This window comes from Octopus bimaculoides, chromosome 7 (assembly GCF_046866305.1).
Source record: "Octopus bimaculoides isolate indiv1 chromosome 7, ASM4686630v1, whole genome shotgun sequence".
Taxonomy (NCBI): domain Eukaryota; kingdom Metazoa; phylum Mollusca; class Cephalopoda; order Octopoda; family Octopodidae; genus Octopus; species Octopus bimaculoides.
This window is the reverse complement of record NC_142934.1, coordinates 21,731,982-21,752,595: the sequence shown is the minus strand read 5'-3', so window position 1 is coordinate 21,752,595 and position 20,614 is coordinate 21,731,982. Positions and strand designations below refer to the sequence as shown.

The following is a 20,614-nucleotide window of genomic DNA, read 5'->3' as shown; positions in this document are numbered from 1 at the left end:
GAGTGAAGTTATGGCAAAAATAATCATAACCCTAACCCTACAATCCGAACTCTAAAATTGTTACACACACAGATACGCACAGCGTAATTTATTATATAAACAATATATGCGTATAAATTACGATTAAACCGGATGAAATATGTCACAGGGAATAACATTTTTATGACCGGCCAGCGGTAACTGTATTCAGCTGAATAGACGTCAGTGATTGGTTGAAATTACAGAAATACGACAACTTTAACATGAAATAACTTGCGATGTACAAAATTTTGTTAAGAAGGTTAAGAGAAGAAGTTGTTTTATATGACACATTCTACCAGTGTCCCAAGTTTGAAAGTGTTTCGTTAAGAAAACAAATGTTGCCCGTCAAACCCCAAAGATCCGAAAGGAAAAATGATAGGTATTCACAGAAGGTGTAGATATTAAAGGTTTAAAGCTGATTGTTTAAGTGTTCGAAAGCTGTAGATATGCAAGTTCAGTAACTTATTTTGAGGGAAATTTAAAATACTCGCAGGAAACTGTAGATATTCCAGCCTTGTAGAGTTATTTTCCAGTTGTCCTGCTGGGTTGTATTAGTGTTTCTGTGTCTTCAGCTGCTGATGGGCCAGAGCAGCGAAGAACACGTCCAGCCGCATTATTATTATTTACATTATTTTCATTTGACGGATATTTGTCCTCATCTTGTTTGTTGTTAACACAACGTTTCGGCTGATATACCCTCTAGCCTTCGTCAGGTGTCTTGGGGAAATATGCCCACGGGCATATGGTGTAGTGGTTTAGAGCGCGGGCTACTAACCCCAAGATTCCGAGTTCGATTCACGGCAGCGACCTGATTAATAATAGTAATAATAATAATATTAATAATAATAATAATAATAATAATAATAATAATAATATAATAATAATAGTAACATCGTTAGGAATGAGAACCCAGGTTCGAAATTTCCCCAAGACACCTGACGAAGGCTGGAGGGTATATCAGCCGAAACGTTGTGTTAACAACAAACAAGATGAAGACAAATATCCGTCAAATGAAAATAATGTAAATAATTCCTCATCTCTTAAATATAGAACTGTATTATTATTATTTATTATTATTATTATCATCATCATCATTATTATTATTATTATTATTATTATTATTATTATTATTATTATTATTATTATTATTATTATTATGGTGGTGGTGAGCCTGCAGAATCGTTAGCACGCTGGACAAAATGCTTAGCCGACGTCAACTTTGCATTTCATCCTTTCGGAGTCGATAAATTAAGTACCAGTGAAATGCTGGAATTGATGTAATCGATTTACTCCTTCCTCCAAAATTTCGGGCCTTGTGCTTATAGTAGAAAGGATTATTATTATTATTATTATTATTATTATTATTATTATTATTATTATTATTATTATTATTATTATTTTTGCTAATGTTAGCTAGATTGGTAACAGCTTGCGAACCGAAATGATGAATTAAGTAAGGCATTCCTTGTTGAAAATTAATTTCAAGCGATTTACATAACACCTTAGATACAATAAATATTTTACCTCAAAAACTTGCGTTGACATTCTCTATAATGATGTATGTATAATGGATATGAAATTCATGTATGTGCGTGCGTCTGCGCACGCGCGTGTGTATGTATGAATATGCGCAGACACACACATGCTTGTACACACACGCACATACATATGCATATATGTGTGTGTGTGCCTATATATGCATGGAAGCGCGTGGCTTAGTGATTAGAGTGTTGAACACATGATCGTAAGATTTTAACATCGATTCCTGAACCGAGTGATGTGTTGTGTTCTTAAAACACAACAGTTCATTTCATGTTACTCCAGCCCTCTCAACCGGCAAAAATGGATAATCTTGTAACGGATCAACGCTTCGCCAGTGTGTCTGTGTCTCTGTGTCTCTGTGTGGAGGATATACACGTCACATAATCCGGGAAACCGGTCAGATGAGGGAAGGAAATTTGATATTTCTTTGTCTACTCATACACAAATACAAAAGACACACATACATATTTATATACAAACACATGCACACATTTATGCATGATAGCATGCATATATATATATATATATATATATATATATATATATATATATATATATATATATATATATATATATATATATTTATAAAAAAGAAGTTTGAAAACGCCACTATATACGATAAATTTTAATTTTCTCAGAGATATTTTACATGTTTCGGTTCCTGAAAAAACGAACCTTATCAAAAATACATATATGTAAAAAATGTAATTAAAAGAAAAGTTCATAATTGTTTCTTACTGGTGTCAACAGAGTCCACGTGGAAGGGTTTTATGTGTGGGGACATAATGGCTGTCTTGAGCGTTGACTTGAATTGTTGGCTGAAGTAGAAAAACTTGTGGAATTTAAAATACTACTAAATGGAATTAATGAAAACATCCAATTCACGATAGAACATAACCAGGAAAAACTACCATTTTTAGATATCCTCATTAAGAAAGTCGGCAACAAAATAGAGACGGATATCTATTATAAACCCACAGACTCAAAGCAGTGCCTACCATCTGACTCATGCCACCCAAGACACACAAGAATGAACATCCCTTTCTGTTTAGTCAAAAGGATTTGCACCATAGTATCAGACACAAACACCCGACACACACGTCTCCAGGAACTCAGAACTACACTCATAAGTAGGAATTATTCACAACTCCTAATAGACAATATAATCCAACGAGCACTTAAATTAAATATAGAAGACCTGAGACAACCAAAACCAAAAGAGGATGAAAAATTAAAAACCCTACCCTACATCTCTACACACAACCCACTTAACAACGAGGCAGGCCCTCAACACCATACTCCAAAGTACAGCCCTACTCAAGGGAAACCCAAAGATGAACCGAATCCTCCAGACGTACACCATCATAAAGAGTAAACGGCAACCAAAATCCTTAAAGAAGATTTTAACCCAGGCTAAACTGCATCCAATAACAACCATAAAACCAACAGTTAAAAAGTGTGGAAGGCCCAACTGCTGGATTTGTATCATCTTAGTAGAAGATTCGGAATACACATTAGAACAAGACCATCATTTCACCATGAGAACAAACTTAATTTATGTGATAACATGCGCAGGATGCAATAGGCAATATATAGGCCATACAAAAACAGCCTACGTAAAAGGGTGGCAGTACATAAATCCCAAATTAGGAATCCTGAATATAGGAAAATACCTGTCAGTGGCCACATAGACAGATGTACACCGAATAAAAATCCGCTGACTACATGCTTCCAACCCGTCAGGTGTGCATGCTTCGCGACCTTCCCATCACCGTAGGATCTCCGAATAAAATAAAATAAATATATACTAAAAATAAATTAAATATATACTAAAATTAAAATAAATATATATAGTGGGGAGGAGCATATATCAAACAGAGGTCAGAGTTTTATGTCCAACAAGGCTTGCACGACACCTCATAGACCTCCACTCACTTGACATTATCCAGAGAAAGCCAGAGCGAGATATCTGGTGCCAATATGAGTCACAGGCTCAGGGATGTAGGAGTGCCATGATCTCTAGCACAAACCAAAGACCCCCAAAATGTCTAATGTCATTCTCTGCATATCTGGTTTTCTATCTGAGTGACCTTCCCTTAGAGACATGCTTCAACAGAAGCTGAGGGGTGCCTCACTCCCAGTGGTCTTCTAGCACAACGGACACCATCCTGGAATTTCTGCGTATCGGTGCTACTGCTAGATAGCCATTGAGCCTGCACTAGGTTCATCCGACCTTTCAACAGGTCTTGTTTTTAATCCTGCTGGGTTTCTAGCAACCCTCCTCACCAGGGTAGCCTGGTGGGGGTGCCAGTTTAGTCACCGACAACCCGACCATGCTACAGGTTGTACTAGATTCCATGTTACCAGCAGTACTTGTGAGAGCCTCATAAGTGACCTTACATACATACATACATAATACATAGACCGGGTGGTGCGTTGTGTTTTTGAGCACCGCGATCACTTCGATAATAGCTGATGTGTGATACACTGTGCACCTCTTCAGGCAACGTCGATTTGATGGAAGGAGTGAGCTAATGTACAGCATAAACATTTGATCACCATAAACAAAACATTTGAGCAGGTCGTTCGGTAAAAATCTAAGCATTCATATATCGACTTCGTGGCTCAGTTTTATCAATCGATTGATTGATCGTCTTAAAATATGGAGAACCGCCCACTAAGATTTTTTTCAGAGTCGCTGTAACCCCTCTCATGAATAAATGAATAAAATAAATCCATTATTTCTGTCATTTTCTCCTGTATCCTTCTGTAACAACATACTGTCTTTATCCTGTAGCGGAACGATGAATTTACATATTTGACTAGTGATGGACTTTTGATTTCGGATTACCCGAAGTACAATACCGATCACAGGACTTCTTTATTAGCTTGGTGTATTCTTATCTATAGTGAACTTAAGAAGTATTACGCCAGGATTACTGATTTAATCCGTTAGTAATCATTTTCTGTACACACACACACACACACACACACACACACACACAAACACGCACACACACACACGCACACACATATATATAATACACGCATATGTATGTATATATGTATGTATATATGTTGCTGGCACTCCGTCGCTTACGACGTCGAGGGTTCCAGTTGATCCGATCAACGGAACAGCCTGCTCGTGAAATTAACGTGCAAGTGGCTGAGCACTCCACAGACACGTGTACCCTTAATGTAGTTCTCGGGGATATTCAGCGTGACACAGTGTGACAAGGCTGACCCTTTGAATTACAGGCACAACAGAAACAGGAAGTAAGAGTGAGAGAAAGTTGTGGTGGAAGAGTACAGCAGGGTTCGCCACCATCCCCTGCCGGAGCCTCGTGGAACTTTAGGTGTTTTCGTTCAATAAACACTCACAACGCCCGGTCTGGGAATCGAAACCGCGATCCTATGACCGCGAGTCCGCTGCCCTAACCACTGGGCCATTGCGCCTCCACATGTGTGTATATATATATATATATATATATATATATATATATATATATATATATATATTGTTACGAACGCCCGCACGCGAAGCACCTCCTTAACCGAAGAGAGAACTCGCGCGCGCGCGAACGTCGTACGCTCAGTGAGCTAGCAGCTCGCCTCGGTCACCTGACCAATAATAAGCCCCGGCTGGAGCACGCAACGAAGAACAACACAGGCAAAAGGAGGGGTGGAAGAAACAACACGAAGACCATGCGTTGGGTAACCTTTTCTTACAACACCAACACTCGCCCTTGAAAACATGAGAATAAAGCATTACATAAACATGAGAATACATTTCAAAACATTACATAACAGTTCAATAGCATATAATGGTGTGACATTGCGTGAACATAATCAAGGGTTTGCAATCATTAAGTCCATCAAAAGTTCTTTCTGTTCTTTCTTTTCTTCGTTTTCTCTTTTCAGTTACACATCACAGTTAACAGTCTTTTTCTTTAAACATCAAACAAATACATTTCTTGGAAGAATATTTGTAACAAACCTTTGCTGTACTCAATTCCTTTCTTTCACAAAACTCACTATATCCAAGTAACCAAGTACTTCCCTTTTTGCCTGCTTCAACAGTTCCCTCTCTCTGTCTCTCTCTCTCATTGCTCTATGCATTTCTGCTGACTATAGACGCTCACTCTCTGTCAGACTTATCATTCTCATCTTCACTTCATCTCTGTACAACTGCTTCGGACGACCGCTACCACTCGACTGCCCAAACTGCTGTCCCCAACTGCTTTCGCGCCAATTCCTATTCTGCTGAACTTTCGGTGACCGGAATCGTTAGCACGTTGGGCAGTACGCTTAGCGGTCGATGAAATAAGTACCAGCTAAGCATTGAGGTCGATGTAATCGACTAGCCCTTTCCACAAAATTTCAGGCCTTGTGCCTACAGTAGAGAGGAATAGTTACTCAGCACCAAGGAGGCAAGCTGGTAGAACTGTTAGTACGCCGAGCAAAATGCTCGGGGGCGTTTTGAGTTCAAATTACGCCAAGGTCGGCTTTGCCTTTCATTTTTTCAGGGTCGTTGAAATAAGTGCCAGTTAGAACACTGGAGTCGATGTAATTTGAAATCAATATTTATTCTACGCCTAGTTACAGATGTTCCTTTGCTACTATTTACTCTGTAAAAACTGTAGTGAAGCTGATTAATGAATTATCTTTCCATGTATCATAAATAAATATAAAAAAATCGATAGTTGTTTTTGCTTTGTAAATAGAATAAACAGTAGAATGAATATGATCAATTTAAAATCTTTAAAGAAACATTGATCCAGCACGACAGCAGTCCAGCAACTGAATAATGAAGAAAGAGAATAAAACACATGCTTGTCTTACAGTTCTTCACACGAACGCACACGCGCGTGCACACACGCACGCACGCACGCACGCACATACACACACACACACACACACACACACACACACAAACTCACACACACACACACACACACACACACACATGCGGAGCTTACAGCTCTTGTACCCTGAGTATGAATTCTCATTCGTACCAATCATGATAGGTGCATTAGGTTATGTACCAACAAATTTGCACAAAAACCTAGAAATACCCATAAACCTACTAACCCTAACCCTAACCTTAGAAATACTAGGTTTCATCGGAAATGAGCAAAAGAAACTGACACAGATTCTCCAAAGCCAATCTCTTAGTAGCACATTGAAGATTTGTAAGACATTCTGAAAATTCTCCATCTGAGATTCTTATATGAATAGATGCATATACTTGGGTGTATGCATTGACAGTTCAACCAACAGGCCAACTCAAACATATTTACAAACACCGGGAACTCTCTTAACTCAAAAGGTTTTGTCGCTTTGTTAACGACCGTCTTGAACTCTCTCAAGAAGAACTTAAATTAAACTCAAAGACAAATCATACATACAGTTGATGACTGATTTCAGGCAATGTCACCGCCTTGGTTGAACTCTTAAGCATGATCAGCACCCACGTGGGTTTTCTGCTTTGCTAAAAACCTATACAAATTTGCAAAAACGTAACAGCGATGGGTGCCTCTTGCAGCAGGTGCTCAGAAGGCTCAACACCCCCGTTGACATATACTTTCATTCTATCAAGGAATTTTTATTGAGTGTTTTGCCTTTTCCCGGCTATAATCAGACGTAATGCGTAATATACGAGATGAAGGCAGCGAGCTGGTAGAATCATTAGCACACCGGGCAAAATGCTTAGTGACACTTCATCCGTCTTTACGTTCTGAGTTCAAATACCACCGAAGTTGATTTTGCATTTCATTCCTTTGGGAAGTACTAGTTGAGTACTGGGGTTAATGTAATCGACTCACACTCTCGACCGAAATTGCTGGCCTTGTGTCAAAATGCGAAACTGATATATAACAGAGATGCTAAAAATTAAGCAATTGCTTATGCTTGAAGCATTTTAAAGAGAAGACACGTTGGATGATGTAGTTCAAGTTATACTATATCAGAAAAAAAAGGTGATGGTCATGGTCGAACTCCTGTTGATCACAAGTTTGTTTAATCAGGATTGAACTCCGGTTCAACAACAGTAATAGCAACAACAACAGCAGCCACTATAGCAACAGCATCACCATTACCAGCAACAGTAGCAGCAACTGTAACGGCAACGGCAGCAGCTGTGAATGCAGTAATAACAATATTATAATTAGTAGATTTTAACCTTCTTCTTTCTTACTTAGCCATCATTTCCTCCTCCTCTTCCTGCTCCTCTTGCTCCTCCTGCTCCTCTTGCTCCTCCTGCTCCTCTTGCTCCACCACCACCATCACCCCCATCCTTCCTCCTCCTGCCTTCTCTTCCGCCTCCTGCCCTCTCTTCCTCCTCCTGCCCTCTCTTCCTCCTCCTGCCCTCTCTTCCTCCTCCTGCCCATACATACACATGTGTTTACATATATATATGTGTGTGTATGTATGTATGTATGTATGTATGTATGTATATACACGCATACAAGCATATATATCAACACGTAATATTTACAATATGTGATAATATTATTTTATGGTAATGGTAGAAGTAGTGGTGGTAGTGGTAGTGGTGGTGGTGGTGTTTGTATAAACTTATATACACACACACACACACACACACACACACACACACACATATATATATATAATACACACACACACACACATATATATATACATGTGTACATATATATATATGCATGCGTATATACTGACGTGTACATATGTGTGTGTATGTTTGTGCATGTGTGTACTTGTGTGCGTGTGTGTTTGTGAGTGTGTAAATATGTATGTATACACATGCATAAAGATTTACCTTTAAACTCACTGACCCCATCCTCACATCAACAACACTCTCTTTTCTACTATATCCTTCTCTTCTTCTCTCTCTATATCTCTCTCTCACACAATTGCACATTCACACACACATATACACGCTCACATACATACGCGCGCGCGCGCTTACAATATAAACTTTGCACACATGCACATACTTCGAACACTAACAATAAACTTGTATGAAACACCACAGCATTGTTCGAACTAGTCACAGCCCAACAGTACTGTCGACATTCCGACGTCAAAATCCACAGCACAAGAACAAGAATAGGAACAAGAACAACAACAACGACACTTTGTGAAAGAAGAGAGAAAGAGAGAAGAAGAAGAAGAAGAAGAAGAAGAAGAAGAAGAGAACAATTAGAAAACAAAAAAAAATGTTTACCAAATTTATTCGAAACAAAAAAATTATTTTAATTGGATTAGCCACTTATGTATTCGCCGCACTTTACCTGTCTGAGAGTAAGTATGTTGTTCTTGTTACATTTCTTGTAAGGTGGCCATCTAAGTCAGCTTTGATCCACTTAACCTCTTATCAAAAGCATTCCAAACATGACTGCCGCGTTTGTTCGATAGTCTTTTTATTCTCCCCTCCGATATAGACAACGTGTTACACCTTGGGAGGGTCCTTATGCTAATGAGAAACACACGCATTGGTTCTATTTCAGTTCACTAATTATAATTAATCAACTGGTTAACCATTTAACCAATTAACTAATCAATTTGATAATAGGCCTTCTAGATCAGAGCTTATTTGCATAGTAGCTAAACTCCACAGGATTTGCTAGACGAAACAGAAACGTCATATATCTCAAATATCTTAATTGTATATTTAGGCTTTGTATCTGTTTTGCAAAATTCTTGATGTGAAATCGTGTGTTGAAGGAGATTTGGTTTTTATCTTTGGAGAATCATTATAACAATAAGAAATGCATGCACCGGTTCTATTTCACTTCTTTTATTACTATTAGTCAACTAGTTGATCATTTAACCATTTAATCAATCAATTGTTTGATTAATCGTTTGATCGATCAATCAATCATTTAGAGTTCGTCAGACTTCCTTCGTCTCCTCTCGCGATCTCATCAACGGCTTATTCTCGCTTCTGCTAAATTACAGTGTCTGATAATGAATGATGTAGTCGGTAAAAGCGTTTATTATACTTAATTTTGATATGACGGTTTTTCGTTCGAATCTTAATCTAGTATTATACATAAAAAATAACACGTTTTGATGATCAAGTTATCAACGAGAGCTATGGATGTAAGTAATGTTTCTCATATAGGCACAAGGCTAGAAATCCAAGGAACTGGGGGTAATCGATGACGTCTACTTTATTTCTTCGGTTTTATTGGTTCCATCAATTTACGGTCGAAAGAATTGGAACTCTGGATGTGTAGAGACGGAAAAGAAGCAGTTAGAAAATTTTTCCGACGCACTTAACGAATCAACCAGCGCAGTCGTATAGTATAATGATAAATAGAATAAAGAACTTAAAATGAATTTAAAAAAATAATTTCTAAAGATTAAGTTAATATTCCGAAATATCGTAATCATACTTTAAAATAAACTCAACTTAGAAATTTGTTCAACGACCTGTATATAAACACGAAACTGGCAAACTGATCCAAGAATACGGTACCTGATGATGTTCTGACGCTGAAATCGATCTCAGAGGGCATGAATTAGAGAAATCTTTGACTAAATTAATAACCACACTTTACCTGAACGTATGGATGAATAACTGCAACCTCCGCATTCTTATAAACACAATGCCACACTAGTTACCAACATCACTGGGACACCTCTTGGCCATTGTATACCGCTTAAAGTGAGCAAAATACCAACTTGAGTCTCTCAATAAGTATCGCTCACCGTAGCATGAAAACGCAAAAATCCTACGCCTATCTACACTGGTGAACCTAACGACTAGCATTGATTGCTTTCTACAGGTTATCGATGATTTCATTAGTCATTAAAAAAAAAAATACACATCTACTGTGTCAGTATTTGCGTCCATGTTTATGACTGTGCAACTGCTATAAGTATACCAGCCAGATCCAGTGAACTGCACAACAGAATCTGTGACTCTTTATCAAGCGGAGTCCTATCACTAGCTAGTAATAGGCACTGACTTTATTAATATCTACTTAATTCTGTGTACGAGCGTATGTGCGCCAAACTACGCGCGCGCGTGTGTGCCTGTATGTGTGTATGCGTTTGTACGAGCGAGTGTACGTGCGACAGACCACGTATGTGTGGGCGTTTATACATCCATATCTACTAAATATTGTATCTAATACTTTTTGGCTGTATTAGTTCAGTAAATGTACACCAGGATTCATCACTAATTGCTACAGAAACGAAACCAGTGTTATTTGTCTTGGATAAAGGTGTCTTATGATGTACAAAAAGTCCCAAAGAATCATCAGAGTGGAATATGGTAAAATAACAGAATGAAAAAGCATCACTATTTTGCCACTTTTTAACTTGGTGCAACTCCAAATGGTCATAACCTCTTAACTAATCAAGATAATCCAAACAAAAGAACACCTTTACCTATGTTTTCATGGTTAATCTTTCAAGTAAAAGTGTTAAAAATGAGTTACCCCTACCCATAAAGTTAAAAATGAGTTACTCCCTACCCTCCACCCCTTGCACACACACACACACATACACCCACAATCAAATTGTTTACCACAGGATGAAATAAAGCTCCTAATCTCAAATGCTTTCGTTTATATTGACATCATCAGGGGATAAGAAAGAAAGAAAAGAAAATACATAGTCAGACACAAGTATATGCTGTACAGTAAAAACTTACAGTCCACAATGTCCGTCAGTTCAGTTACCTTTTCAGTCGGATTTAGCTATATGTGTGTGTGTGTATATAGACATACCTCACCCTGCGTCGTTAATTGTTTCCAGGAGACACGACTAGAATTAACTTGTCTCTAGGCTAGACTAGGCCGAATTTACTTGACTCTAGGCTAAACCGATAATAACTATTCTCAGTTCTGTACTTTATTTATGAATGCATTTTCAATAATACATGGTTGATAAAAACCTATTTTAAGCTTACAAACAAAATGATTTTTATTTTTTAATACAGTACAGTAAAAAAAAGTTATCTAAATTTACGAATACAATTTGGCGGTGTTTACCGTACATTGCGGACGCTTTATTTATGAATGCGGTTTGCAATAGGACATGGTAAAATAAAGCCTTTTTTAAGCTTAAAAAACAAATTCAGTAATTACTATTATTTTGCAATAGTAAAAAAAACTAAATTATTTTAAATTTACCAATACGTACATATAATTTGGCGATTTACATCGCGGATGTAGATGGCTGAAGATCGTCAACATCAACAGCTGACTCTGGCTGTTCTTGTTCGATGCACTTAAAAAACCGGTTGAGAGTTCCTTGAACTGTTTTATTCTTTTCCTCAAGGGTTACATTATAAGGAACAAAAGCTTCGGGACAAGCCCCCATAACCTTGGAAAAGCGTTGAACATTTGGATCCATATCCTCAAACATAGAAAGATCTTTTTTGATATAGGCAAATACTTGCTGGATTTTCTTAATGGTAAAATGACGTGGCTCAGGTTCGACTTCCTCTTCTTTATTTTACTGCTCGTGAAGCTCTATCAAATCCTCGTTCGTCAGGGGCTGCTTGTCTTTTTCAGATAAATCTGTGAAATCCTCCTCTTTCAAATCCATTTCCAGTTCTTTGCTCGTAGTCACCAACGTTTTGTTGATGGCAACATTATCAAACCCCTTTAAATCATTCACGAATTGCGGGCATATCTCCTTCCATACACCATTCATAGCTGTGCTCTGTGCATCATTCTGTGCTGCTGCTATGTTCTGTGCAGCCTTTTAGATATCGTTTCTCTTCCAAAAGTCACGAAGTGTGATGGACTCATCAAGATCAGTTGCAGCTATTGCTTGCCGCAGCGTACGCTTCATATAGTAATGCTTGAAGATAGCAATTATTCCCTGATCCATTGGCTGCAGAAGAGACGAGGTATTCGGAGGAAGGTATACGACGGTAACGTTGGGATCAAAATCTACGATGTTTTGCGGGTGATCAGGAGCATTATCTATGATAAGTAAAACCCTAAATGGAATCACCTTCTCCTAACAGTACCTATCTATCTGCTGCTGAAATAGAATGATTGAAGAATCAATTAAAAAACAAACAAACAACAACAACAGTAACCCATGCTTTTGAATTAGCCATTCATATAACAGGGAGAGATAGATGCCTTGAGTATGTTCTTCAGGGCCGGGGGTTGTGTGCATGGTACACAAGCAATGGCTTTAACTTAAAATCTCCTGAACAATTACCTCCCAACATAATGGTCACACGTTCTTTTTGAGACCTTGTACCCTGGAATAGTTTTCTCCTCCTTGGAAATGAACGAACGGTCTGGCAATTTTTTCCATACAATCCAGTTACGTCTACATTAAAAATCTGTTCGGGAAGAAACCCGTTTTCTTCGATGATTTTCTTTAATGGATTAGGAAATTCCGCTGTTGCTTGTTCATCAGATGATGCACTTTCACCTTGATTCTTAATGTAGTGATAACTTCTTCGCCCTTAAATCTCATGAATCATCCTTGGCTTGCCTTGAACTCTACATCTTTCTCCTCTGGATATTTTTTAGGTCCTCAAACACAACGCTTTCTCTTGAGTGATTTCTTGACAAATAGTAGCACACTGACGAGTCAACCTAACAATCCATTTCCATTTCTTCAAAGATTTTGCCCCTTTTCCTACTGATGACCGTGTTCTTCATCCCTGAGGCTTCAGATATGATGTGTGCTAAAATCTTATGTACAATCGTCGATACAATTGTACGACTCATCCCAAATGATCGTGCAATTGCTACCACTTTTTCACCTTTTTCATGGTGTTTTAAGACAGCCAGTTTATCTTCCAGCGTTATAGCATGACGTTTAGCACTTTCGCTATGTATTTTCTTAGTATCCATGGGGGCGAAAAATAAAGTCACAAATGAATGAGAATGAGAAAATAGCTGATAAACAGACGTAAACAAATCTGAATTCAAAACAATCGCGGTAAACACGAGTGACAACGATGCCTAACGGTTGTTATTGGAACTATAGTGCAATATGAGTTCCGAAAGACCGATAAATAAGACAATACAGATGATTCATGATTTCGTTCACTAAGGTACACTACTGTATGGTGTGTATCTTATTGTACGTATTTTAATATGATTTTATATGCTTTTATTCTAATTTATTGTACAGTAACAGGATTTTATGTGCTTTTAATGGTTTTCTAGTGATTTTACGATTCCAATATTTGTAGCGGACCGAATAAAGACGAGTAAAATAACCTGATTTTTATCTTTCCATATATTATTTTTGAAAACCGTCGTATAATCGAGAACGACTTAAATCGAAACGACTTAAGCCGAGCTATGCCTGTACACACACACACACACACACACACACACACACACACACACACACACACACACACACACACACACACACACACACACACACACACACATACATACACATATATACATATATGTATGTATATCTATGTGTACATGCATATATATGTAGGTAAATGGATATGAACGTAAACAGATAGAAATACCGATAAATAGGTACATAGGTAATATGAACAGACAAGCACACGTACACACATACATAGTCACAAAAACCTATACAAAGACACACTCAAACATGCACAAACAAGGAAAAAGAGGTACACACACACATAAAAATACACAAATACAAGAATATGCAGAATACATACACACAAACGTACACACACGCATACATACATATATATATATATTCATACACACATACATGCACAAACACAGATACATACATACATACATACATACATACATATGTGTATGCGCAGGCACATTGACCCACATTCATGTGCACAAACAAACAAAAAGAACGCAGCCCGGAGAACGGACAGGCTCAACGATTATTGAATAGGTTGCAAGACGAAACAAAATTTGAGAAGTAAACGAGTGGAAACTAAACCCGTGAGTGTGTTAAATAATAAGGCAGAAGAGGAGAATGACTCTCCCCAGACAAACAGAAGAAGAGTATATTTTAGATTAGAAAAGAACTTTGTTTATCTTAATTTTGAAAATAAAAGTATAAAAAACCACATTATTTATGGGATGACCCTATATATATATATATATATATATATATATATATATATATATATATATATATATATATATATATATATATATATATATATGAAAGTCAGTATGAGAAGTACACGTAAGCCTATGCTATCGTAATACAACAGTATTACAAAAGCCTTAGAGTGCCTTTGGTAAATTAGAAGAGGTACACCAAGGGAAAATGAAAGAGGCTATATCTGGCTAAGCCGATTTAGCCTCTTTCATCTTCCCTTGGCGTACCTCTTCTATATTTATATATATATATATATATATATATATATATATATATATATATATATATATATATATATATATATATACACACACACGCATATATATATGTATGTATGTATGTATGTATGTATGTATGTATGGGTGTATATATGTATACATATATATATAAATATATACATAAATATCCAATATGTATCATATATATATATATATGTTTATATATACATCCATATATACATACATATATATATATATATATATATATATATATATATATATATATATATATATATATATATGTGTGTGTGTGTGTGTGTGTGTGTGTGTGCATATACATATACATATATATATATACATATATATATATACATATACATATATATAAATTTAGTAAATGGAGTAAAACGCACATGTTAACTGAATACTTTCATTTCCAACATATGTTTCGAAGATTACAAATTATACCTTCCATAGGAATAGGTGATGTTGATAAGAATGTAATCTTCTCTTCAGAGAAATGCATGGAAACTAGCTTAACCGTAAGACATTTTTACGGTTAAGCTGGTTCCCATGCATTTCCACCCTCACTTTCCTTTTCAAGTAAAACTTGAAAAAGTCGATGAGGGCTTTACCAAAGAGGAAAATTTCCGTCCTCATTCCTTTCAGCCTCGTCCTCCATATAACCTCTGTTGCCACAGCCACCAAACAAAGGAAAACTGCCTTGCCAGGCCGATTAAAGGAAGGCGGCGGGACAATCATCATTACGGACTCGGACGACAGACGGGTCTGTCCTACGCGTGACAGCAGCTGTTCGACATAACTCCGCAAGTCAGCAATGCCCGGACACTGAACGAGTGCATGCAGAACGGTTTCGTCGCTCTACGAGCAGCTCGGACAAGGCCGTCTGACAGCACATCTGTGACTGTAGAGTTTATCTCGAACCGGTAGCACCCCCCAGTCGGCCAAAGACATCTGGAAATTATCCATAACAGTCCCCGGCCAGTAAGTCCTCCGGAATAGACTTGCCAGTGCACCTTCGTCGACACCTAGGGCCTCCCCGAGGAAGTCATCGCATTTCCCCGCTACTAATCCAGGCACCCAGTCTCGGCCTATCCTTTACCCAGGACTGCAGCACTTTCAAGGAGACGAGCTGCGGAAAGGCGTGTCTCACAAACGAAGCCCACACACGTTCACCTAGAAATCGCTGCAAGTGGCGGAACCTGAGTGCGTGGCTGCGCATTAAAATCTATGGCATGCCGAAGCCGCTACGCAAAGGAAGTTGGCAGAAGACCGACCGCTTGACCATTGGAACGCGTCCTTTCTACAAGAGAATAAACAGGATACGCTCCAATCTAATCAAGCAGTAACTGGGGCAAGGTACAACGGTCAGACAATAAATAATGACAGAGGCGATGTAGCCATCGTCACCTCTGCCTGACCTCTCAGCGACAACTTCGACTCTGCCCATTTCTGTGTAAGAGAGGTCACCCTGTTTGTCACCTCTTCCCAATTCTTATCCATCTGGGGGTCGAGACGAAACAAATCTCCAAGCAGTTTCACTGGTCCGTCAATCCAGCGTCCGACGGCATCGATCTACCTCTCCAGGTGCCCAATTGCAATCCCACCGACTTGTCGGCATTAATTTCAGCCCTGCAAACGACTCATATTCCTTTACAATGGACCGACCGTCTCCACTACGGAGGCGTCCGACACCATGACGGTGATGTCTTCCGTTTATGCAGACACTGCCCTCTCGAGTCGAATTTCGAAAGGAAAGTCTCTTAGCTGTTCCAACTTCCGCAACAGTGACTCGACAGCCAGCACATACAGAAGAGGTGACAGCCGGCAGCCCTAACGGACCGAACATACGATACTGAGCGGTTCCGATAGGTGGTCATTTACTTTGACCACCGAGCAGGCGCCGTTGTGCATTGCAGCAATCCAGCCTCTGAAAACGGGTCCGAAACCGGCCGCTTTAAGGACGGCTTCCAAGTAGCAACATCACACTAGATAAAGCCAATGAAATAAAAGAATTAGACCAAAGCCAGCCATACAAATATTTAGGAATCAATGAACTAGATAGGATACAACACACACAAATGAAAGAGAAAATAAAGAAAGAATACTAAAAACAGAGCTCAATGCTAAAAACAAGATAATAGGTATTAACACTTTAGCCGTCCCAGTTATAAGTTGCCGCTACAATATCCTTAACTGGACACTAAACGAGCTATCTAAAATAGACAGGAAAACAAGAAAAATAATGACAGGATCTAGGATGCACCACCCAAAATCTGACATAGAAAGGCTATATATACAACGTACAGAAGGTAGCAGGGGTCTTATACAGCTGGAAAACTATTATAAAATAACCACCATAGGACTGCAAAAATATCTACTTCAGAAGCAAGGAAAACTAATACAAATAGCCACAAAACACGAGCAAAACAAAAAACTGTTTTCAGTCTTTAAGGAAGCTGACAAATACAAACAAGAAATCATACTACCTAATAAATACGAAGAAGAAGAAGAAGAAGAAACAACAAAAGCTATAAAACAAATGAAATCCAAACTAAAACTAGAACAGCAACGGACCATGATAAAACGATGGCAAGAAAAGCCCCAACATGGTAAATACTGGGCTACTAAATGAAAAAGAGATAGACAGATTAAAATCCCAGCAGTGGTTGAGAAGCTCAGGACTCAAAGCAGAGACTGAAGGATTTTTAATCGCTGCACAAGACCAAAGCCTCCCCACCAGAAATTACCAAAACCATATAATGAAAAGAAACATAACAAGTAACTGCAGAATATGTGGCGATGGACAAGAAACAATAAATCATATTATCTCTGGCTGCCCAGTCCTGGCTAAGAAGGAATATATTCACAGACACGACAGAGCTGGGACCTATATACACTGGAAGCTATGCCAACACTATGGAATAACAACAGAAAAAAGATGGTATAAACACACGCCAGAAGAGGTCACAGAAAACGAGAAAGCAACCATACTGTGGGATATGCCAATACACACAGATAGAGAAATTAAGGCCAATAGACAAGATATAATTGTCAAAGATCATGAAGGAAAAAAATGCTTTCTAATTGATGTATCAATACCAGCAGATGACAACATTCTTATAAAAGAAATGGAGAAACTTTCAAAATACAAAGACCTGGAAATAGAGGTAACTCGAATGTAGAATCTAAAAACAGAAACAATTCCTATCATAGTAGGTGCCTTAGGTATAATAAAAAATATTCAGACAAATACATAACAAAAACACGAGGACTTACAAATATATATAACATACAGAAAATTGCACTAGTAGGCACTGCACTCATCCTACGCAAAACACTTTCAATACAGTAACCATAAGAGCATCACAGCAAACCACAGCACATACTCAAGACATACAGAGCTGCACTCGGTAGTGAAGTGAAAGCACGTTATAAAAATAAAACTACTGAACAATAATAATAATAATAATAATAATAATAATAATAATAATAATAATAATAATAAATGTCCTGATGCAGAACCAGGCAGTGGCTCTCATGGTTTCTGATCTTAATTGATTGGAAGTGTTATCATGTACGTTGTTTTGTCTTGGTATAAAAGATGGGCTACAGCAAATATTCTGCTTAATACCACAGATTTGCTTGTCAGTTGTTTGATCATAACCAGTTGAGTATGTCCCTTGGTGGCTGACGATATGTGCATCTCTGATCACGAGCAGAAGTAGTGGGGGAGCATCATAGCCATGTGTTTTGAGGAGTTCTTTGGAGTTTGAATAATTCACCTTTGGAAACATGGGTGTTTTGCTCAACATCCTTAAACAAACCTTATTCAGGGATCTTTTGAGTGGGATTGGCTACTCAACCTGAAGAAAATTCTAACTGGGCCCCAACTGCAAGGTCATGCACTGTTTATCTTGATATGAGATCACCATGTCGTGCACATATGGTTGTGATGCATGTGCCTGGTGTACCCTTATCACACGGGTAGTCATGATGGGTATATTGGGCTTTGTATATTTTATCCCAGTGTCACTTTGATGGCATGCACTGCTCTCTCACTCAATAATAATAATATAGTCATGCTTTGATAATTGTAGGGTGACCATACCTGCAGCACAACATTTATTGTCGCCTAAAAGATGGCCCAAATCGAATGTGTTGATAGAGATATGGGTGTTATTTTAGACAAGCTCTCTCCTTACCTCGCATTACTGCTGTTATTATTGTTATTGTTGTTGTAATCAGCTAGTCCCCCTCCCCGTAAATTTCAAGGCCTTGAGCCTTCACTAGAAAGGATTGTTGTTGTTGTTGTTGTTGTTGTCGGTGGTGGTAGCAACGTTTAGCTCCAGATCGCTCCTTATTAGGCAGTTGTATGATTAATGGCGTTCCAGCCGTGACCATATCCCTTTTTGAATATATAGAACTGCATTCACCATCCCATGTGCTCTTCTCTTCTCTTTTTTTTTTAAGACAGTAAGATTAGTTCTGGGTTCAGTCCCACTGCGTGGCACCTTTGGCAAGTGTCTTCTACTATAGCCTCGGCTTCCGACCAAAGCCTTGTGAGTGGATTTGGAAGACGGAAACTGAAAGAAGCCCGTCGTATATATGTATATATGTATATATGTATGTATGCGTGTCTGTGTGTCTGTGTTTGTCTCCCCACCATCGCTTGACAACCGATGCTGGTGTGTTTACGTCCCCGTAACTTAGCGGTTCGGCAAAAAGGAGACCGATAGAATAAGTACTAGGCTTCCAAAAGAATAAGTCCTGGGGTCGATTAGGTCGACTAAAGGCGGTGCTCGAGCATGGCCACAGTCAAATGACTGAAACAAGTAAAAAGAGTAAAAAAAAAGAGAGAGATAATTGAAGATTTGGCTGCTATTTCTTGCAGATCGAGTGACTTCTGTGTGTGTTGTTGCTGTTGTTGTTATTTATCTCTAGGTCAGTCCTCGTTGCTAAGACCTGTGATGAAAGGCGTTCTTGCCGTGACCATTAAATAATTTTATTAAAGGTTACGTTATCCTATGTGTTCTTTCTTTTTTTAAAAGCCGGTTGTGTGCATTTTGACAAAGATTTAGTTGCAATTTTTAACTGGCCTAGCAACATGGTAAAAGGGTCCCTTGCGTTTGTGATTTATGTGTATATATAGTCTTTGCGTCTATGTGTATTTTCGGGTTTCTCTTTGCATGTGTGTGTACGTGTATGTGTATGAATGTGTGTATACGTGCGCGTGTGGGTGTATGTGTAAATGGGTTGTTGTTGGCACTCCGTCGCTTACGACGTCGAGGGTTCCAGTTGATCCGATCAACGGAACAGCCTGCTCGTGAAATTAACGTGCAAGTGGTTGAGCACTCCACAGACACGTGTACCCTTAACATAGTTCTGGGAGATATTCAGCGTGACACAGTGTGACAAGGCTGACCCTTTGAATTACAGGCACAACAGAAACAGGAAAAAAGAGTGAGAGAAAGTTGTGGTGAAAGAGTACAGCAGGGTTCGCCACCATCTCCTGCCGGAGCCTCGTGGAGCTTTAGGTGTTTTCACTCAATAAACGCTCACAACGCCCGGTCTGGGAATCGAAACCGCGATCCTATGACCGCGAGTCTGCTGCCCTAACCATTGCGCCTCCACTGTGTAAATGGGTATACACATGGGTATGTGTGCCTGTGTGTTGTTTTGTGGCGAGTTTAGCGTGGGTGTTGTGACTGCTTGCTTATAGTTACACGCTCGTATGTGTACACGTGTGTATGTTTGTGCTTGTGTATGTG

General features: G+C 38.6%; 1 protein-coding gene and 1 long non-coding RNA gene across 3 annotated transcripts in view; one reads left to right on the top strand and one right to left on the bottom strand.

Moving 5' to 3' along the window:
* Positions 1-2,173: 2,173 nt before the first annotated feature.
* Positions 2,174-6,266, bottom strand: LOC128248334 (uncharacterized). The gene is made up of 2 exons (XR_008264573.2): positions 5,561-6,266; positions 2,174-2,381 (listed from the first exon to the last, which is right to left on the bottom strand). It is a non-coding gene; the product is annotated as an uncharacterized LOC128248334 (long non-coding RNA).
* A 2,236-nt stretch (positions 6,267-8,502) lies between these two features.
* The window catches only part of LOC106880878 (carbohydrate sulfotransferase 11), a 44,479-nt gene continuing 32,367 nt past the window's right edge, over positions 8,503-20,614 (top strand). Inside the window, exon 1 of one of the 2 annotated variants that reach the window (XM_014931033.3) lies at positions 8,503-8,847. In XM_014931033.3, the coding sequence (XP_014786519.2) occupies positions 8,763-8,847 (85 nt within the window). In that variant the 5' untranslated portion in view covers positions 8,503-8,762. The remainder of the gene's footprint in view (positions 8,848-20,614) is intronic. The other variant, XM_014931034.3, reaches the window with a different exon arrangement.